The following is a 23504-nucleotide window of genomic DNA, read 5'->3' on the forward strand; positions in this document are numbered from 1 at the left end:
GTGAGGAGAGCAGAATCTTCAGCCGCTGCAACTCTTGCTGAGAATCCATGCAGGCAGGGGCGGGACTTTATTTTGCTGAGCCACCATGCGGCCAATCATATGCGAGGACACACTAGGATCATACCATTATGTGAAAGAAGGGTGGGGGGCAGACGCTCCAAAGACAGCAGGTGTAGTGGTACAGGCCAGCTACACAGAGCGACGGGGAGCCGGATTTAAATGCAAGCGCGTCGGAAAAAGTCAAGAAATGAGCGAAAACCGAAAAAAGAAGCAGCATCTGGCTGCATTTCAATGATATTGGAGAAAGCAAAGTTGAGTGCAGGATTTGTAAAATGAAAATAACCTTCAGCGCAGGGTTTTTTTTGGTAACCACTCAGGATTTATTGTCAGAGGTGGGAGAAGTTCAGATCTTGTACTTGAGTAACAGTACCAGAGTGTATGAATACTCTGTTACAATAAAAAGTCCTGCATTCAAAATGTTACAAGTAAAAGTACAAAAGTATTAGCATCAAAATATAGTTAAAGTACCACCTACAGAGGGATCTAGATTCAGGTGTTCTTTTCCCCATGAGACCGCCTCGCTGCACATTATCCCTTGCATAAAGATAGATTGTGGGTCCCTTATAACATGTTGTACACAGTGGAAATAAACATTCTGGTCACCTCAACATCAGGGATCTTATCCATTAAACTCCTTCTGAATCAAACCGTCACGGTAGCCTTACCTTACTGATCCCTCTTACAATAGAAGAAAAACACGTTACTTTACCAGCAGAGAGAAAATGGATTATTAAATGATTAATGTGACTAATAAAGAGCAGTTTGATTATTAAGTATTATTCTGTTGATCGATGTCATTACATTTGTTGAAAAGCACATAATGACTTGTTTAAGACTCGTTTTGTCAAAGTTTAGGACTTGGACTTGACTTGAACTTGCCCATCCTGACTTGAGCTTGACTTGGACTTGAGCGCAAAGACTTGAGACTTGACTCGGACTTGAGCGCAAAGACTTGAGACTTGACTCGGACTTGCAAAACAATGACTTGGTCCCACCTCTGCAATGTACTAATTTAAAAGTTTCCAAAAAAACACAGTAAAATGTGTATGTATGTCTTAACATGAATATAATGCCATGCATACCTTATTTATGCCACCTTTTATCAGTCTACTAATACTACCCAGGTGTGTCTTATGTGTGTGAGCGTCCCCACTCAGTTGACCCTCTCTCCTCAGGTGAGTACACGGTGATGACGGCTCAATTCCACCTGAAGAGGAAGATCGGATACTTTGTGATCCAGACGTATCTGCCCTGCATCATGACCGTCATCCTGTCTCAGGTCTCCTTCTGGCTCAACAGAGAGTCCGTGCCTGCCAGGACGGTCTTTGGTGAGTGGTTCATATTCACATGTCATAGAAAGAGAAAGAAAATAAATGTTAAGCATGGCTGTATGATACAGTAAATGTATCATTATACTCTTTCAGACGTCACATGATTCCATCTTTAACCCAACAGTAAATAACAAAAAACTCTTAATATTAAAGATAAATAACATAGGGAAGCCAATAATGAAATTGAATGCATGTTATTACACTAGCAGCACAATGTATGGTGCCAAAACATACATACTTTTTGTAATAATCAGGAAGATTACAAAAATATGTTACCAAGTATTCCAGCAGGAATATGCAGGCATGTATTGGAGCAACTCAGAGAGTGATGAGTGACTTACCTGTTAAGCCCCAACGACCCCCTCGGCGGGTCTCTTTTTTTTTTTTTTTTCACGACACTGTGTCTCAGGGCTTCTTAATATTTAAAAAACTATGAATGTGTCATACCATCCTAACAGGAAGAAACTCAGCTAACTGATGATACGAACCATTTTTACCGAAACAAAACACAAGTCTCACAAGAAGGGTCTAAATGAGCCCTGAGCGAAAACATGCTAACGCACTTAGCACAAAACTCTAGGTATAAATCGAGCGATATACTTATTGGATCTGCACAAACAAGCTTTGCTAGCAAGCTGAGATTCCACAGATTCTAGAAATATAAGTATCATCACTGAGCGATCAGAACTTGCGACAGGGCAAGCAAATATAGACATCACACGACGTAGCTTTAGGTAGCAAAACACGGAGATGTGCTCACCTTAGCTGTTATTCTGATCAAAAGTCGTGTTCAATGGCATTAAAATGAGAAAAACGCGGCTGAAGGTTAATCCATAGGTTAATCCAATGTGTCTGTCACTTTGAAAAAAGTATTGATAATCCATAATTTAATTTTTATGCAAAAATCGGAGAATAAATATTAGCTGCTAATGGTAGCCACCAGAGTGTGTCACAGCTCCGGTTTTTGCTATGCGTCACTCTCACTCCTTATTTGGTAACCTGTGTGTGTATGTGGAACTTTCCCTCGATTCCATTGGCTCTAGCGGTTAAAAAGAGATGTCAATCATCAAAATCGACCAAGGGGGGCCAGAGATAGGTCAAATCCACCCAAATGACCCCAGAAGTGGGTTTGTTGTGCTAAATCTCTCTAAAAAGGTCAGATTTTACTTGTTTTGCATCAATCTTGATACAGGGTACTTATTATATGTTATAGTTTGGATTACTAAAGCTTTTAGTCTACTATCCCATCATTCAAGGGTGGTTTTCACAATAAGTAATGTGTTTTTTTTGGACGGACACAATCATTTACATTTTTTTATTATGTTCAATCTGAATTTACTTTAAAATAAAAAAATCTATATTGATTCTGACTTTTCTACATCCAACTCACAGGTTTATCATTGCTTTGAGAAAAAAGATTATTAATTTTCCCCTTTTAGAAGTGTAGTTATGGTCATTTGTTCTGGGAATGTCATTTTCGAGCCTGAGGCCTGGAAAACAGGCTCAGGGCTTAACAGGTTTTAATGGATTCACAAACAAAACATTTATATAGTACCCTTTTTAAAGATCTGAAATGATTGCGAGCATGGCTCCTTCTAATAAGTGAGCAACAGAGCTCTGAAGGAGTTACAAGAGAGCAACTATAAACACATGCAGGTCCTAAAACACCCCCTGGATCAGGTACCTGCTATTAAACACTATTACATTACATGTTACTTGTTAGACGCTTTTATCCAAAGCGACTTACATACTCAATACTGTGGGCAATCCCCACAGGAGCAATTTGGCGTGAAGTGTCTCAGGGACACAACGACATGCTGACTGCAGTGGGGTTTGAACCTGTGACCATCTGATCCCCATACCAAGGCTCTATCCACTGCGCCACGCCTATTAGAACAAACAGTCACACTGAAAGGGGTTTTGTGAAAGAGTGACAAATAACCCCAGGTCAGATTGTATCTCTTTCCATAAACCTTGCAGTGTTAAAACAGGGCTGCCAACATTTGAGTTCAGCTTGGAGTGAGATTTTTTTTTTTTGGTGAACCGAAAAAAGAAACGTCCATGTGTAGTGTTACAAATGTATTGAACAAGTACAAACGGGTTTCCCATTAATGTACCGGGCGCTACAGTGGAATACGCACATACACAGTGTACCCGCGACTCTTACAATGAAGGCTCGATCATCAGCTCACAGCATATAAAATGGCATATAGGTGTAAGCAGAGGTAAAGTGATATTTTATAAGTGGGGGTGGTCCTCACCTCCTCCAGGGGGGTCCAGGGGCATGCTCCCCCGGGAAGATTTTTTTTTTAAATATTGAAGTTAAATGCATCAATCTGGTGCACTTTGAGAGCAAAATGAATTTAAGGATACATCTCTCAACACCCATATGAAACACAACTTTAAACAGATTTTCTTTTTCTTTATGGATATTTTACAAATCACTCACCTTTTAAACTGTATTCTTGAAAATATTTTTACTTTACCTGTGGCGCGAAAATATCTTATAATATATTCTCCTTACCTTTTCTTATTCTTCTCATCCTCCTTCTCCTTCGTCTTTGCTCAGACCCCCGGTATACCCTCGTTACATCCAATCAGTGTGCAAATACCGTACAGCCAATCACAATGCGTGACGCTGTCCAGGTTGCTAGGCGGCAGTGCTACGGACCGCGGGTGTCAGGTGACGCAAACAGGAAGTCCTTCGTAAGCCTGACCGTCTCATTTCGTAGACCGCTCGGTTTGCTGTTCCTTCACTTTATTTTTATATTTATATACATTTGTTGTGAACGAAAACTTAGCGTGAGGAAAGGCATGTGTGGCGTGAGTGCGTGAGATATGTGTTAATTGCGTGACTCTCACGCTCAATGCGTGAGTGTTGGCAGCCCTGGTTAAAACATTTCACCCTTTTCCTTTAAAACAGTGCATCAAGGATTACAACATGTAGCAAAACTTACCATTGTTTGACTTTTGGGGTGAACTTTGGTGAACCACTTTTCAAATGTGTTTATTATAAAAAAGAATTCCCCCCAAATTACGCCCATGCCCTATATACATTTAGTTAAACAAAAATAAATGCAGGTTAATTGAATCGTGAGTGCAGGGGGAATTTGTAACTTATTAAGAGCCAAAGGGCTGTGCTAAGCGAACAGTTCAGACCCTGGGATGAAATACCCGCAGTACCTCAATTTGTTGTGTTACTTTGACAGCAACCCTTTGCTTCATGTCGTCAGGTCTCTTTACTCATTTCCTGTCTATCTTCAGCTGTATTAAGAAAACAAAATGCAAAAAAAGTAATATTAAAGAAAAATTAGGTGGCTAATTTAGCTTAGCATCAGTGCTCTGCCCAGTGTGTTCTGGGCATGCCAAACACACAGGTTGCTATGAATACAGAGAAGGTATCAGTAAATGTAGATGAGCATGTTGAAGCCTGGGGAAAAAAAGGCTGATCACATTCACATCCAAACACAGGCATTGGCAGTGTGGTGAACCAGCAGCAAATGTTTCCCCAACACAAACCAACTCCTCTCCTCACCTGGGGCCTCATTTATAAAGCCTTGCGTAGGATTGGCGTGGGAAGGTTGCTTACGTAGGACAAAGCAAATAAATACGCACCGACATTTTACGATTCATAAAAGACTGCGTACCGGCGCAGGACTTGCGTACGGCACATCCTACGCCGGTTTCCCTTTATAAATCACAATCAACTCGAAATGCGGCGCAGCTTTTGCGGGCTTCACGTAACGCCCATATTTGCCTATGAATCATATTGTTTGGTGGATGCAGTTTGAACCAGAGTAGCAGCATGGAGGTCGGATCGTCACCAAAATAAATAAATAAGTGGTCCGAAAAAAGTTAATGAGAAACAAAATACACATAACCTTCCTCAGGCAGTGTGTTTGTACCGGGGACAGGAGACCCCCCCTTGATGAGAAACTGTAAGAAATGATCGGGGAATCCCTCCGGAGTAGAGTCATGACGACTGGATCTGAATTATTTTGTTGTATTTGGTGGTTTGTGTTCCAGCTGTCGATCAGCAACTATATATCCATAATCCACCAGTTAAAGGAAATACAATGTGTTGTTATATTAGCTGTACAATTTACCACATATGGTGTTCTTAGTTTCCATACCTGCTGTGTTTTACGAGCGACTTATCAAGTCTTGGCAAACGGCATAAAACACGATTAAACATGATAGTATATAAAACCATGCTCGTATCTCTACAACCTATAGAAAAGCTAAACGGCGTCAGTTTAAAGTAATTCTGTCCTTCTGTTTACCGCATCATTTATGAGAATACATTTCTTAACAAGAGAACATCATCGAGGGGTGATCAATAACATTTATTTATTTCTCCAAGTTATGTTTTTGTGTGCACCGAGGAGTCTCAAACAGGCATTTGTTTAATCATTTTAAGATTGGCTTTAATCCATTTGTGAAAATGAATTCTTCATATATGATAAATGAGAGGGAACATTTTATTTATGGTATTATTTCCACATATTTCTCTCCATTCTTTCTTCTGCCAACGGTGTCGCAGTTTCTCCTCTCTCCCGTTTGTGTGCTTAGTGCATACGCATGGGTCAGAGTTTGCGTGGAGGGCCGCACATTTTCCCGTCAAGTTCGTTTTTTATAAATCGCAAACAGTGCGTAGAAACTGGCGTACGCCATCTTTTGAGCATACGCACCGTTTATAAATGAGGCCCCAGAACTGCAGCTCTTCTCTGCCAGGTCTCCCTCCTGATTCGTTACTGTGAGCTCGTGCTGACTCGTTTATCAGGCCGACGCAGGCAGAACCTCAGAACAGGGTCACGCTGCAGTGAGGCCTCAACAGGCTCATCAGGCCGAGGAGAGTGGACCCACAGCTGCGCTCTGACTTCCTGTTTGGTTAAATGTCAGGCAGCTGTCTGCGGCTGACATAATGCTCTGTTTGCAGTTATCCACGCAGCATAATGCACGCAAATAAAGCCAGTCCTAATCTATTGTGACCAACAGGGCAGCAGGAAAGGTCGTGTGGAAGGCATTTTGTGACTTGAGGTAATTTTGCAAGGTCCTAGCATCAGAGACATCAAATCACAAATGAGTTCACCTGCATTGATCAGTGTCTTATTTATTTTCTGTATGCGTTCCATACATGCTAATTACTTTTTGGAGACACAACCTTCAAAGGTCATCATTTTAAGGTTTCATACATACAGAGTTTTGCCCCTCAGAATCTACAAATTGCTGGTGTTATGACCAACTATCGCAAAACAAACTGACAGCTAACTTGGACGCAAGATTAAAGAAACAAAGCAATGTAGAAGGCTTGGGCCTGTCCCCAGAGGTGGGAAGTAACAAAGTAGAATACTTCGTTACTGAACTTAAGTAGATTTTTCAGGTATCTGTACTTTACTTAAGTACTTATTTACTTTCACTCCCTACATTTTAACACAAATATCTGTACTTTCTACTTCTTACATTTTCAAAACAGGCTCGTTACTTTAGTTTTAATGCATGTGAGGTGAATTATCAATTATTTTTATTTTGCATCATTGTGGGCCTTCCCCGACATCAAGACTGATTTAAAACTAAATGAATGTGACAATAACACGTAGAGAAGACGAGCCATTATGTGCAGATCATTCAGACCACCAGCAAGACATCCCACATCCATGGCCTTACTTAAGGGAGATGTTTGAAGTTGTGGCCGCAAAATGATTCGTGGCGAATGCACTATAATCATTTTTGTTTTATTTGTTTAGGCCTATATTAAGGCAAAGTAACCCATCTACAATGTTTTGCGACAGCAAATACAGGTACTTTGTTTTTGTTGTTCACGCTGAATACATTCAGAATGGCAGTAATAAAAGTTGAAATGAAGCTCCTTTTGACTTATATTAATACTATATTATATTAATATGATGTAAGGTTCAGTTAGCTTTGCACAAAAACAGCCAGTTTAAAAGTTACTTTTTACTGTGAGTACATTTCAGAGACTGTACTTTTGTACTTTTACTTAAGTAAAAAGTTGAATCAGCCTACTTCTACTTTTACCAAAGTCTTTTTTTACACAAGTATCTGTACTTCTACTTCCACTTTTTGTTATATTCCATGGAATGCTCTTAACATCCCGATAGCAATGAATACATTAAATGCTTTGACAATAAATACATAAAAAAAATATCATCTGTGGAAGCCGTGGCGCTGTAAAAAGCACGACCAATCATCTGACCCGGCCCGGCTAAAATAACTGGATGGCCTACCTGCCTGTCAGCCTTCCATCTGTGCACAAACTTATCTCGTGCCCTCATTGGTCATGTGCGCGTCCGTGTGTGTTGGAGGAGGGGCTCTGTGAGGAAGTCTGAAGGAAGGGGCAGATTTTTTCCGGTTGTATACTTTCAAATTCTAGCGCACTCGAGCTGGTTTCTCCATTCTTACCTAACCTACCTTTAAGTAAGAGAGTGTGTACTTTTGCCACCTCTGCCTGTCTCCACATAGGGACTTTTTCTGAGTGACAGCATCTTTTTTCAATTGGTTCCAAAGAGGAGTGAGTGCATGATGCACATGCAGTTGAAAGTATTACAACTATTCTGAAAATGGCTGGTGATGTCACTGCAGAATTTTAAGGAGATGATTGTTTTTGGGCAATGGCTGTCAGACAGAAACTACCATAACATAGACGCTCAATGTTGCTGCCGAGCATCTTTTATCTCCGTATGCGGATCCTCCGCTTCTTCTCGCTGTACGGATACCAGACTGAGCAGTGAAGCTCGATCATTCAAAGTGTGAGAGCAAGAATCTTCTGGTTGGAGCTAATGTTGAAAATACAACAAAGTAGCCAATAAAAGTCAAGGGGGCAATGTTATTCTGTCTTACAAAAGAGGTGTCAGGTTGTCAAGACATCGTTTTCATACAAACATTTCATAAAAAAGCATTGGGAACGTCTTTTGATGAAACGCTTCCAGCACATTTCTGCCAGAAAATACCCAATGTGGACACATGGTCCTAGTGTACACCATCTGGAAAAGACATCTGCAGTAAACAGTGAGGTGTTCAATGTTAGCCGGAGCTCCACCCAGACCAGGAACGCAACAAAACAAACCTTCAGCACATGCTAACGCCAAAGGGAGCTTTCATATGAACAATAAATCTAAATTTGCCTTTTACTAAATATATTTTTTGATGCTGAATATTTAATTTTCCTCTATGCTTTGCCCTCTCTTCCCAGGTGTAACTACAGTCCTCACAATGACCACCCTGAGTATCAGTGCCCGTAACTCACTGCCGAAGGTGGCCTATGCTACAGCCATGGACTGGTTCATCGCCGTCTGCTATGCCTTCGTCTTCTCTGCACTCATTGAATTTGCTACCGTCAACTACTTCACCAAGCGGGGGTGGGCCTGGGACGGGAAGACCATCATCAACGAGAAGGTAGAGCTGTCCCGTTTCTCTTCTGGGTCCATCAGTAAGGCCATTAGCAGTCTTCATTCCTTCATCATCATTTGGTTATGTTGGCTCAAAAACTACCTTCACATGATCAGCGGCAAAATGGATCGGGCTGACATTCTCAAAGTTCAAAAAATGGCCAACGACCCTTCAACACACAACCAATCAGACAACCACTGTATGAAGTGTTTCAAGCTAGCAGGAAAGGAGGCACTGTGAGGTCAAACCAGGCAGTTCAGTGAAAGGTTTTGGATTCTCTGCAGTTACCACTTGTGTTGTGGCTGCTGTTGAGTTGAAATGAATACAACTACCATACATTGTCATATAAATGTTGTTAAATAATGGCCAAATGCTGATAAGGTTGATTACCTCTCACCTCTACTACAATATCTCCACTGGTTCATTCTGTACAACATATATTTCCATATTCCATCACTCTGCTGCGGTTTTTCCCAGTTCTCTCCCCAGTTCATTGAAATGCATTAAACTCAGGAGAAAACTAAGGTTTTCGGAGGTTCCCCACCCCAATCTCTGGAGGTGCTTTCTCGCCGTCTTAAATTGACAGGAAGACAGATGGCCAGTTTCAGTGTCAATTCAGCTGCCATTACTACAGGGGCAAGAAACTGGCAGCAGCTACTTTTAGGGCTGTCACTGAGAGAAAAGTACATACAGTATGTGGTTGTAGTGCTGGATGTGTATCAAGCAATCAGATTTCAATCTCTTTCAAAGGCTTCTTGTTTGCAGGTACACTTTTCTTTGAAAACAGCTATTCGATTCAGCCAAGGTACTGTACAGTAGCATATATACTGTACATTTACAATTCTATTTGAACCTGTTTGACCCTGTAAAACTTGCCATACAATACACGTTGATCATCAACTCCTGGTGCTTTATAGCAGTCGTTCACCACCACGGGTACGCGGACCTTGAGTGGATCTCAGGTGTCTGTAGAGTTTTTTTTTAATTCATTTTTGAATACATTTTCATAAGCCTTGGGTCCTGACTAGTTATGTGTTATAGTTGCAGTTCCTTCCGGGATGGTGTTGATTGTAACACCTCTGTAGATCACGTTCACACTGCGGCACATGGATAGCAATTAGCTAACATTAGCTGCAAAGTGGCAGTAAGAATGAATGCATGGTTAGGCAGGGATAAACGCACAGCTACCGGTGCCCGCGCTGTGAAACCGGGTTTAGGAGAGCCCAGTGAAGAAAAACTAAAGACCAAACACCATGGGACTTATAGAATGGCTACCAGCTCAAGGGGTACACCAGACAAAAAGGTCCCTCCCATGCTTGGTTAGGGTTCCCTGTGCATCTGTGTATCTTGACCATGAGTTCCTTTCTGTTGTCTTTTACACCTTCATTGTCCCCATAAGGAATACCACCTTTTTGCAATTAAGTCTTTTGACAGCCATTGATGGTATTCAGGGAATACTTTGACTTCTTTGGTGTTGATTACACATTCCTAACATAATTGTATGAACAGCATGTAATGACACAGTGTGTCAGCTCATGGGTGTGTCTGCATGAGTCAAAAACATATCCCAGTATGTAGTCCTAAAACAGCACCTTAGTTGGGAATCAGTGGCTCTACTCCAGACTCAAGTAGTTTTCTCGTTGTCTTTACTTGGGCTTTACGTGAATTGTAACCTCATTCAGCGTATTGTTAGGTGGCCTTGAGTTTAGTCTATCAAGTTATACTTTGGTTATTTTGTTATATATTAAGCTTCTGTCAATTAAAAGCCACACTTTCTGTATAGAGGTGTCACATTTCCCTATTGGATCCTTAACACGATTGAAAAAACAGCTAAAATGAACAGCTTAAAGAAGTTATTTCCAGGGGTGCACATAACTGGTACGCATGCGCGGCAACAATCTGAAATGCGTACCGTCACTTGTGTCACAAAGCGCATTTGCGTACCGACGTACTTGTGAAGCTTTTCCAGAAGGCGGAGTCGGTCTCCGTGTGCAGAGGGCTGCTGTTAACGTCGGTCTGTACAGCAGCACTGCGCTAACACAGCAGATCACAACGTTCACACGCTCTGTGGTCACGAAGCTCTGTACTCCACTACCACCCCCCCCCCCCAGGGGAGCCAGAAGTTGGAGTACCAAACACTGACTCTACTCATCTGAGAAAGTTGCGTGCACCCCTGGTTATTTCCCTTTTTTTGTTCCATTTTTTTTTGCCTCATTGTCATTTAAATGGGTAATAACACAGTTACACTGCCTATGTATAGTATAATTGATAAATGGGCATTTCCCTACAAAATAAAATTATGCTTGCCATTATTGCGAATTATTGATATTGTTTAAGTAGGAATATTTTCTTTTAAAGGTCTAACCCTGTGGCCTTTTTTCACACAGAAAAAGGAAGCAGCAGTGATGAAGAAGAACAACGCCTATGCTGTAGCTGTGGCTAACTACGCTCCCAACATCACAAAAGACTCTACGCTGCCCACCATCTCAAAGTGCGGTCTGACCGATAACAACAAGACCGCAGCGGAAACAAAGCCTGAGCACAACAAGAAGACCTTCAACAGCGTCAGCAAGATCGACCGCATCTCCCGCATCCTGTTCCCCGTTCTGTTCTCAAGCTTTAACCTGGTCTACTGGGCCACCTACCTGAACAGAGAACCAGTCATTAAATACATGGACCCTGCCAAATGAAACGTACAGGACTCACTACAAACACACCAATTCAGGACTTATACATCTGTTGGTATTCATTTTATCAGCCAGTAGCTGTGTACAATACATGCATTGAGAAATCCGTTCTCTCTTGCCGTACTCATTTTTGGATTGAAGCAGGTAAACATCATAACTGGGTTACAATAATCCTGATAGATCATACAGGAGTAAGCCAGGCATCTTTACAAGGTTAAAGTCAGGATACTTTTAGTTCCAGATGCCCAAACAGAGAGGAACGGAAACTTATACTTCCTCTTGGATCTAAAAAAATGTATACATTGCATAAAAAAAAGAAATGTCCTCCTAATTATCATTTCCAAATGTGATATTTATGAAAGGATCTGGTAACATTAGAAAACAATACTGCAAAAACTAGAAGAAAAAAAACAATGTTTAAAGCTGCAGTAATCAAAAACGTTATATCGCCAACAGATCAAACTCATAGTGATTGAACCATAGAGATTCATCACCAACTGTCTTTGAAACAAAAATTTCCCAAATTGGGATCAATAAAGTACTATCTTGTCTTATCTTATCTTACTCAGAAGCAACTGTTTGTTTGTGAAAAAGGCTCTGATAAAGCCACTGCAATGTTCACTGCTCAGCAGCACACAGCAGGCACAGTGAGAGACTAGCTTGACAACATTGTTAGCATTAAGTAGCTAAAGGCACAGTAGAGACTAACTGGGGAACATAGTTAGCATTTAGCAGCTAAAGACACAGTTAGAGACTAGTTGGGGAACATAGTTAGCATTTGGCAGCTAAAGACACAGTTAGAGACTAGCTGGGGAACATAGTTAGCATTTGGCAGCTAAAGACACAGTTAGAGACTAGTTGGGGAACATAGTTACCATTTGGCAGCTAAAGACACAGTTAGAGACTAGCTGGGGAACATACTTAGGCTAGCATTTGGCAGCTAAAGACAAAATTAGAGACGTAGCAGCTAAAGAAACACATTTTTTAGGAATTGGAGACTAAACCAGAGTTAATCAAAAAAGAATATTGGACCAACATTCATCATTACATTTATGCCTACTAGATGTATAAATAGGACATCTTTTGCTAACATATTTGTCAGGTCCCAAAATGTATATGGTTGTAGTCTGAACTCGCACTATTGGCTAACGCTCCAACAGATTGTACGTGGTAGGCTAAAGGACGGAACATCTCTAAGCGGTTGACCAATCACAACAGAGCCGGCCAGCTAACCAATCAGAGCGAACTTGGCTCTGGTTTCAGACAGAGGGTGAAAAAAGGTGCAGCACAGGCAATATGAGAAAAATAAAGAGCTTTTTGAACATTAAAGCATGGAGACATGTCACAGCAGAGACACAACATACAAATAAGAACCTGGAAATAAGTCCAATAGGGCCCCTTTAACACAGTCCATGAAACGGTTCATAATCACCAATAAGAGCTATTATCTAAGGATCCTTTCCTCTTAATTGTGTGTTGCAGTACTGATGGATAATAGAGGCCATAATTACAAGAACATGTCTCTTGAGTTTATTTCACCAATCAATTACTTTTGAACAGTTTTTTCATTATAGAACTTTTATAATCATGAGACAGTGGGGCGTTTAGCAGCACGAAACATCAACCAACCCCTCCACTGATTTCTGATCGCTTCTCAGTGTCTATCTCTCCTATTAACATGTTTACCACATCAAACAATTTGCTGGGAACTTATTCCACACCGCAGCTTCACCACAGTCACACCCAGGGCTGCACGGTTCTCCGCTGCTCACTCTGTACTCTTTGTACAGCTCTCTAGACTGTCACACTGTGGAAGATGATTATGATTGGATAGAAATGTGTGAGAATGCGTGTAGAAATATAAAGCGTCTGTGTATTTAAATGTAGATTTATGGTAATCTTTGAATATACAATGTAGCAGAAAAACTGGACCAACACATTTAAAAGTCTCAACCTTGGAAAAAGAAACTGTGTAAATTATACTGTATTCTTTACATTTTGTCGTTTTTTATGTGTAAAAGTTTTCGAAATATTTATATGTATATCAATTCTGTGCTTTGTTTAACCCACTTTTAAAATCTATATATTTTAGATGAGAATTGTTCTAGAGATTATTATGTTTTCCAACTTGACCCTGTGTTTCTTTAAATGTTGGAGTGTAAAGGCTCTTCCTGATTCCTCTGACCATGAATACAGGATTGTGAAATTCATTGAGAACAAATCTGTGTCGTTCTGTTTTTACCTGGGCGAAACGAAAATGTAGTATGAGTCCTAAAAACCGGAAATTAGATTTACGTCAACCGGCTGCGGAGGGAGACTGTTAGAAATTTAAAATCAATGTTTACAGATGAAGAACTCATTAATTTCAGTATTGTGTTCACACCTTAAAAGGTGTGAAAGGAGGGATTGTTAGAAATTTAAAATCAATGTTTACAGATGAAGAACTCATTAATTTCAGTATTGTGTTCACACCTTAAAAGGTGTGAAAGGAGGGATTGTTAGAAATTAAAATCAATGTTTAATATAATAATTAGTCTAAAATATATCGTCAGTTTAAAAGCTGTTTTATTGTGAAAAAACCCGGAAGTTCTCATACAATCTCAATGCCAAGCTTTTATTCCTTCATATCCGGTCAGTATGTAGCATGTCGCTAACAATGTTTTAAATGAACTATTACAGCTGTTTATAAGGTATTAAATAGAAAGTCATGAAAGAGATAAGGAGGATAAAAGACTTAAGGAAGTGGGCACTCTCAGAGAGATGACCTAATCAGAGAAACTAAGACAATGAGAAAGAGGAGGGAAGTTCCCTCCCTACGTCACCGCCCACCATTGAGGAGGAGGGGTCACGACTGAGATATAGGGAGGTGAGGGAGCTCTGGAGAGCACTCCTTCGCTGCAGCCACGAGAGACAACACCGGCTTTGTCTTTTCCCTTACCCTCTGCTTGTTGTATCATCGTGCCATTTAATTAAACTCACCAATTTGAACCTTTTCGGAGACTCCATTAGTCTCTTCATTCTAAGCTCCTCTCCTGGACGCGAGAACATTGAATACTTCTAAAAAGACTCCCCTGTGCACATTCTGTGCCCCGCGCACACACTGGAGAACCGCGCAAAATCAGCTGATCACAACGTTCACGACACGCTCACCCAAAGTTTATGCTGAACAAAATGTGTTTGAAACAGATCTTATTTTCTGCAATATTCCAAAATTCAAGAGAAATTCCATAGACTTTTCATTTAATTCCGGGTCGTTTTTAGAAATGTCATTACTGCATCACTCTATTGTCAACAATAACACGTATACACTCAGTATGGTCTTCATCCACTTTATAACTGCTGGTATACTCTAGAGAGGAGCCCCTGGAGTGGTGTTTGACATCATTTTTGAAAGACAGGTCATAGAGCATGAGTCAGTGGAGGGAAGGATCGAGGAGGGCATTCACAACCGATACCGTTTTCTGTGCCATCATGTTTCAGACAACACAGAATCAGACTGTGATAAATTGAAAGAAAGAACTCTGTGTCCATGCTTTCAAATTCCAATTGTACATTTTTGTTACAAGTGTTAGGAGTGAAAGCAGGGGACATGTAGGACAGAATTTACAATCTTAGCCTCAACACTTTCCCAGTGGTAAAAGCTAACAGTCATGGCAGCTAGCTAGCTGACGGCAGCTACTGTTGGCAGCAGTTAGCAGTTAGCCTTACATGAGCAACAAGTCAAACGTTCTGTCCATCAGGAAAGGTAAAGCAGCTGGATGACCAGAGAAAATGTTTCCGTAAAATGTGTTCCACTTTCTTAAGTAGTTCCTCCAGGGCATCACCGCTCGCCAGCGTTACATAGTGAAGGAACAGATGTTCAGAGCGAGAGTTTAACTGACAGATAAATCATGCTCCCTGATACAAGTCAGAGTAGCATCCAAATCTTTTTGAAGCTGATATTTTAAAGGTAGACAATGATATTCTTTATTTGACATGATCAGAATGGTGGTTTATTTTCTGTGGGATAGGTTTTACGGGTGAAATCTAATCTCATAATTTACATATCTTTCACATATCTTCATATTTTCTTCTTACCTGTCATTTAAAATGAGTCCTCTCCATTTTATTAGCATAGATGGATGGATTTAAACATGTATACATTAATATGTCTTGTATCAACCCAGTCTCACGGCATTTCGTGTTATAGTCCAACCCAGTCTCACTGCATTTCGTGTTATAGTCACAACATTTAATCTATTGATTCGTGTTCACCAACACGATTTTCCCCTTTTTTTCTTGTCACACAGAACGATTTTAAAAGCAATGTATTTCTATTGGTAGTGTGTTTCGTGCCTGCACCACTTATTTTTCTTCCGGTCGCGTCTTGGAAGACCGGAAGCTGTGTGGTTCATAAAAACATGTTCTTACTCAATATCAAGCCACAATTATTGTTTTTAATTTTATATTGTATAATGTCAGACTCAGTGGCGAGCCGTCAGGGCCCTCTAGGCCCTCTGTGAGGGCCTAAGATATTCCAAAAAATAATATTTAAAAACATTAAAAAAAAATATATTTTTTTAAAATATATATTTTTTTAATATTATTTTTGTTATATTTTTCATTAGTTTTACCGAAAAAAAACTTGATTTAATAAAATAACATTTCCAAATAAATAAATCCTTCGAATCTGCCTGTTCAGTCTCTGTTTGAATGTGGGTTACATGAAAGAAGCTCACCTGGCCCTCTCTGCGATTCACAGAGGGCCCGCTAGTAACTGAACGAGAGAGTAATGTCAAATGACAGTACAATTGACCAATCATATCTTCCCTCTAAATGGGTGGGTTTTATTATCGCGGACTAGATGACAAGTTCCGCCCGCTGTGAAACTTTTCTTGTTTCCATAGCAACAATAACTTCCTGTCAACAGCGTGAACTCGCCTTCAAAATAAAAGCATGCCAAATTACACTTAAGACATACAACTGCAACGAAAGTAACAAACACAATGCAATATCATTTTCAATGTCAAAGAACACAAATTGGGTTCACAGGTGTTGTTTTGTGTGGTAGAGGGTCGCTGTCATTGATGCGTTTTGCACCCTGGGCCGTTGTTTTGATATTCCGCTGAAGTATACGCTGTGACGTAATAACTATTTTTTTTTTTTTTTCGAGGGAAGGGGTGGGGGTCAGAGGGCCTAGGTATAAAGCTCACGGCTCGCCACTGGTCAGACTTTTTTTGCTGTCCGTGAGGAAAAGAAATGGGGCTCAGAGCCTCAGAATACTGAAATCTGTATTTTTTCAATCTTTTTTTCCTTCTAATTTGTTGGATTGTTTAGCCGCAATGCACGTTGGGTGATCTCTACAATAAAACAGTTTAGTGCCAGATGTACAAAGATATTAATAGGAGGATGTGCAAAACAGACAAACGAATTAACCTTTATTTAAACATTAAAGAATACTTTAGGTTAAAGGTAGGGTAGGTAAGTTTGAGAAACCGGCTCGAGATACACTTTTTGTTATATTCCATGGAATGCTCTTAACATCCCGATAGCAATGAATATCTTAAGTGCTTTGACAAAAAATCCATAAAAAAATGTCACAAAGCGCATTTGCGTACCGACGTACTTGTGAAGCTTTTCCAGAAGGCGGTTAGATCACCGGACGACAGAGTCGGTCTCCGTGTGCACAGACAGGGCTGCTGTTAACGTCGGTCTGTACAGCAGCCGTGCGCTAAAACAGCTGATCACAACGTTCACACGCTCCGCGGTCACGAAGCTCTGTACTCCACTACCACCCCCCCCCCCCCCCCGTTGACAATCGTGAAGCGCTGTACTCCACTACCACCACCCCCCCGTTGACAATCGCGAAGCGCTGTACTCCACTACCACCCCCCCCCCCCCGTTGACAATCGCGAAGCGCTGTACTCCGCTACCACCCGCACAGTTGGAGTACCAAGCTCTGACTCCAGGTACTCATCGGAGTACCTCACTGAGAAAGTTGTGTACACCCCTGATTATATGAGTACTTTCGTGACGTTTAGCTCTCTCAAAGGTTGGGCCATTTTGTCTTCATGCGCCAATGAGCAACTCTCATAGGAATGAACGAGGCCCCGCCTCCCACGCTGTATCCAGTTCTTATTATACATCCATGGGCTGGTCCCGTTCAAGTCCAGTTTTGGATAGTCTGCCGTGGTTTCGTTCCATTTCAAAGTGCTGTTTGGCGCTCGGCGTAACCTTGGCGCACTGCCACTCCAACATCCAATCCCAGAGCTTGAAGATTAATCACGGGGTTTGTCAAGCAAAGGGACTGTAGTCCCAAACGATAGCTGAGGATTATGGGTAGTGTAGTGTCTTCGGCCATCCTAAACTCCGAAATGTTTTTCGGATTTCATATTGCATTAAAACCATATCCCAACGTTCATTGCGGCTAAAACATCCAATCACCGAGCTTAAACCATAGCTGAGGATCTTGGGTAATCAGTTCAGTGGGTTTGTATCATGGTGTGTATCGCAATGATGCTCGAAATGTCCCATATAGGCCTACGTCTGTTTCCTGTTACTTTATTTTGAAATTCACTTCCTGACGGACGGCAAAAAAGCCCGAGATTATAGAATTAAATAAATAAATAAAAACAAGGATAATTGTGTGTTATTGTTGAGTAAATAACAGTGTGTTATTTAGAAAAGAATAACAAATTAGGAGGAAAAAAAGATACAAAAAATACAGATTTCAGTATTCTGAGGCTCTGAGCTCCATTTATTTTCCTCACAGACGGCAAAAAAAGTCCAACATTATACGATTTAAAATAAAAACAATAATCGTGGCTTGATATTGAGTAAGAACATGTTTTTATGTTCCGGTCTTCCAAGACCCGACCGGACAAAAAGACGTGGTGCAGGCACGAAACACACTACCAATAGAAATACATTGCTTTTAAAATCGTTCTGTGTGACACGATCAATAGATTAAATGTCGCGACTATAACACGAAATGCCGTGAGACTGGGTTGCTTGTATACACAGTTGTCCCCACATTTAGAAATGCTATACTTACAGATAATACATGCATCATTGACTAAGTAATAAGATTACAATTGTTCAATTATGTTTAAATCAATCACACAAATTACACATTTGTCGCAGCATGCTTTACACACTTTAGAATAAATGACAACCTCTATCTTTAGACCCTCTCACAAGTCTGTTATGACCGGCCCGTTGGCCACAACAGGAAAACAAAGAGAGGTGTTCAAAGGTTCCAAAAACCACGGCACTTTATTGATCATCATCAAAGAGCAAACACCAAGAACAGGAGAAGACGGACGAGGGGAAAGGACCAGAGCGAGAGTCCTTCTGCAGCTGGCTTGGAGAGAGTCAGGACCGCCGTGTGACTCCGGGCAGCTGGGCTTAATAGCACCTCGGCTCCGGCCAGGTGTCCGTGATCGCGCTGATTGGCCTCCTCAGCTCCACCCCAACATAAGACCTGTAAACACACCTGCACACAGGCTCTGGGGCCGTCACAAGTCTTTAAATCCAATGCCACAGTGCCAAAACACCTTCCTCATGGTAGAACAATGATTAAGATTACCCTTAATACTGTGAATACAGACCATGGTTTCAACTGGCTATGTTTGATGAAAGATAATCAAATAATGATATCCAAGATGGCTGATAACATGGATTAGTTCAGATCAGGGCCCATGATTTTTGAAAGCAGTTAGGTTTGACCTGCTGGTAGTCTTCCAAACATATACATGTTGTTTTTGCACATTACATGGCAGCCTAGCTTGGAGCTGTCAAGATATGATTACTCTCTGGACTAAAGTGATGACTGCTTACACTTTGCTACTACTTGGACAAAAATCATACACTGTGGAATTAACCGTAAGGTTACTCAGTACAAAGGTGCCCATCTATCCTTCAACACGAGCACACACACACACACACACACACACACACACACACACACACACACACACACACACACACACATCCAAATCCTAACAGTGCTTAGATCCACATTGCTGTTGCTGAAGCGGCTGTAATCAGACTCAGCACGTATCAGCACATTTACCCTCCTGTCTGCACTTATCCTCCGCCTTTGATCTGCAGCAGCATCACCTTATCCTCACTGCTGGCTCACCTTTCAGAGGATTTCATCTGCCCATTAAACACTACGAGCTCTGCAATCATTTGCTATGGACACAAATAAAGACTAACTCGAAATACATGGGGTCATTTCATTTATAAATAATCCAAAACTCTAGCTTTTCCATCAATAGGCGGTAAAATCGACATGAAAGTGACATTCGGACCAAATATGTACATCGTAATAGGAAAAGGCACTGTAGAGTGCTTTTCCAGCACATATACAGGTCTGCATTCACACGCATTCATACAGAGGAAAATGCTGCCATAAGTTGCACCTGCTCAGAGACTAACATTCACACCCACTCACACACCATAAGCAATTTGGAGCAACTTGGGGTTATGTATTTTGCACAAGGACATCTTGACATGTTGACCTAAGGGGCTGGGGATCAAACCACCGACCTCCCAATAAGAGGACTACCTGACTCCTTAGCCAACGTGCAATTTTTTAAAACGAAAAATACAGACTCTTGTACATTCCTATGCAAAACCTTGTCGTGTAAAGTATTGCTGCAGCTTTTCAGTATGACTCATATCACACACACACAAACACAGACTCACACACGCACACAGAGTGACTCTACGGTCCTTTAGGGGAGTCTTATCTGAGGTGGAGAAGCTTTCTGAGGGTCTGACTGTAGCCAGAGGCCGGAGCTGTCCACAGTCATCTCAGTATTCGCCCCCCCCCCCCCCCCCCAACACACACACACCTCCACCCACACATTCACCCCAAGCTTCTGAATTCAGGGCTGCAGCTGACAACCTCAGAACCTTCTTCTTATGTTTACATTTAATTATATATTTTATTGCACATTAGAATTTAACTTCATATGTTGATACAAATATCTCTATTTTATCTTATATTGCATATTCTTACTTTAGCTACGTATTTATACACATATATCTTTTTTTTATTTCAAAACCCAACTCTCCCCCGGGATAAAATAAAGTGATTGTTATTTGATGATGACTACAGTCTGAAGACAGGAGAGGTGTTGGCAGACTCCTATAGGTCTCACTGAAATCACAATTGTTACATTTATGGGAATTAGAGAGCATTGAATGATTTGAAGTCTAATTGAAAAACCTTAACACAGAAATACAGCTGGAAATGTTTTTTTTGCTGAACCTACCTTGCAGTTGTTAAACCAAATGTCATCCCACCCTGGAGACAATAAGGGTGTTGGCGTGGATTTTCAGGCACCAACAATTGAGAGTTTTTGATTCTTGACTTAAATTTAATTTACCAAAAACATTTAATCAGAGTTAAAGTTGCAATAGATAGTACGCATTTGTTGTTTACGAGTTAATCTAAAGCATGAGTAATATGCATGTTTGCTAACTTTCTAAAACCTCAGATCTTTAGTACAGAGTTAGAGTCAAGTGCAGTTAGCCTAGCTAAGCTCAAAGACTGGAAGCATCAGACATTACATTACATGTCATTTGTTAGACGCTTTTATCCAAAGCAACTTACATACATTCAGTACTGTGGACAACCCCCACAGGAGCAATTTGGAGTGAAGTGTCTCAGGGACACAACGACATGCTGACTGCAGTGGGACTTGAACTTTATCCCCTGATTTGAAGTCCAGCACACTACCCACTGAGCCACAGCCACAAACCTAAATGTAAAAACTTGATGACCTTTTCGTTCATTTCAACTTAACCATCCTTTTTACCTTTTATATGTGGTTTTAATGCGTATTATGTGATAAAACGGGACTGAATGGTAAGCTAGCTAGCAGTATTAGCAAATCATTACAAACTGCTCATCTAACCAAATACAATTACAGACACCAGAACTGATACGTTTACTAAATAGTGAAAAAATAACACATGTATAAATGTTTACCTGACCTAGCTAGCTGGTGCAGCATTCCACACTGTACTCTTTGGCTGTTATAAATGCGACATCCAGGTACTTAAAGTGCACTGTGTTTGGCCATATTAGTAAAATAGTACATGATTTGAGATACAGCAACGGACTGCAGATTGTATTTGAGCCAAGCTCAGACTGAGTACACAGGCTGCCCATGTTCCATGAGGGTTCAAAGTATCTCAACTAAACTATTAATTCACTTTGTCTTAATATTTCCAGTCTGAGGAGTTGGAGGATATGAAGATGAGGTCACACAAATCAGAATTGTATCACTTTGGCGGTGGCTAATTATAATTAATAAAGTTGGGTTCAATTCGTTTTTCCATATTAAATTACCTGGCTTTTGTTCTTGAAATATTGTATATTTGACACAACCAGCTTCTCAGTGGTATTGTACCACTCAGATCTTAAATATAAAAAGAGCAGCAGCTCTGGCATGTTCAAAGTGTTATTACGTGATAATTGTCTTCCCTTACTAATGTATATAAATTAATCTGATCTGAGAAAACAGAGAATAATATGAAATATTTTACAGCATGAGAGTATATTATCCTTTTAGTTTTAGACTGCAGGACAGTGAATGTAACAGCTTGATGCCTCGAATGAACATATGATAACATCCATAACATAAACATGATCAAAGTAAAGACAATGTTTCTTCTTGTTAACAAATGAAGACCCTTACAACTACTGTGTGTGTCACAGCCTGACATATCCCCTTCCTCTGTACCATAGAGCTCCATTGTTGTGAAAACTCATCAGAGACACAAAGCGTAACCCTGCAGTGTATCATGGGAAGTGCTGATGCCACAGACTGGAGGCTTTGATGAAATGATAAAAGCAAGTGGGAGCTGAAATTGGTTTCTCTCATATCATCTTCTTCATGCTATTTAGGCAGGAACAATACGTTGATACAGTTACTTAGCAACAGTAATAATATTTCCCCCACAGGAAGTTTAGGTATCATGAAGGATATTTGATTTATTTGAATGTGTTTCCTGGGGGTGATTAAAGAGAAGTGATATTAAGCTTGAACAAAGTAATAGAGTTGTGTTTTGATTGACAGGTGTCTCTGCCATTCACAGTCTGCTGTTTGCTTGTCACCTATCGTCCACTCTATCTCTTCTAAATTCAGTTTTTCATGCCTACAATTACTGATAATAATGATGATGATAATTATAGTGAGGATGGCAATATGATTGATTGTGATGATGAGTGGTAAAGCCAATTTTCAGCAACGAGAATCCCATGAACGCTACTCCAAATACTAATATATTATTAATACAGTAATATTACTGTAATATGTATAATTATCACATTCATTCAGGACTACATGTCATAGTAGCTTTTTTCATATTACTCTTGACATGTAAATGCATTACATTAGATAATATTCTGAATAAATATATGCTATCCTCTTTCCTATCACATCGCATATGGTGTGTACTGTACTATACTGTATCTGATAAATGTCTTATGGCAGATATTTGTATGTATTCGGCTAAAATGTTTAGTCTATTCGCTTTGCGCCCATTGTGAATTCCTTATGAGGATGAACACTAATGAGAGTTTTGCTGCAGGGGCCTCCTGATTGATATTTTCAGCTCATCCAATCTGCTTCAAGTTAAATGAAATGAAGATATGGAGCTCACTGCCAACACAGTGACTCACTAGGCAACAGGCCTTTAAGGTGATATCAAACACTTCAGTATACTGTGTGATCCAAAAGCAAACGGTACGGGAATTGATTGAAATGACTCCTTAGTAAATGTGACTCGTGTTATATTGTAATACAAATTCAAATCTAACCTTCACCATTTTCAAGCTGCCATGTGCAGATATTGCTGAAAGCAAGAGAGAAATTAAGAGAAACCATCATCATTCAGACAGAATGTTCCAATATGAATGTTGTTGCTGAGCTGAGTACAGTATTTTCAAAAAGACTTATTAATAAACTTATTTAGTGCCACAAAAGTAATAAAGATTTAAGAAAAATATCAAATTATT

General features: G+C 40.4%; 1 protein-coding gene across 1 annotated transcript in view; it reads left to right on the top strand.

The window, feature by feature from the left end:
* gabra2a (gamma-aminobutyric acid type A receptor subunit alpha2a) overlaps positions 1-11491 on the top strand; it is a 36815-nt gene extending 25324 nt beyond the window's left edge. The window contains exons 8-10 of the mRNA XM_034135260.1: positions 1236-1388; positions 8605-8807; positions 11189-11491. Of these exons, the coding sequence (XP_033991151.1) occupies positions 1236-1388; positions 8605-8807; positions 11189-11491 (659 nt within the window). The remainder of the gene's footprint in view (positions 1-1235; positions 1389-8604; positions 8808-11188) is intronic.
* Positions 11492-23504: the final 12013 nt, after the last annotated feature.

The sequence above is a fragment of the Trematomus bernacchii genome, unplaced genomic scaffold (genome assembly GCF_902827165.1).
Source record: "Trematomus bernacchii unplaced genomic scaffold, fTreBer1.1, whole genome shotgun sequence".
Lineage (NCBI taxonomy): Eukaryota > Metazoa > Chordata > Actinopteri > Perciformes > Nototheniidae > Trematomus > Trematomus bernacchii.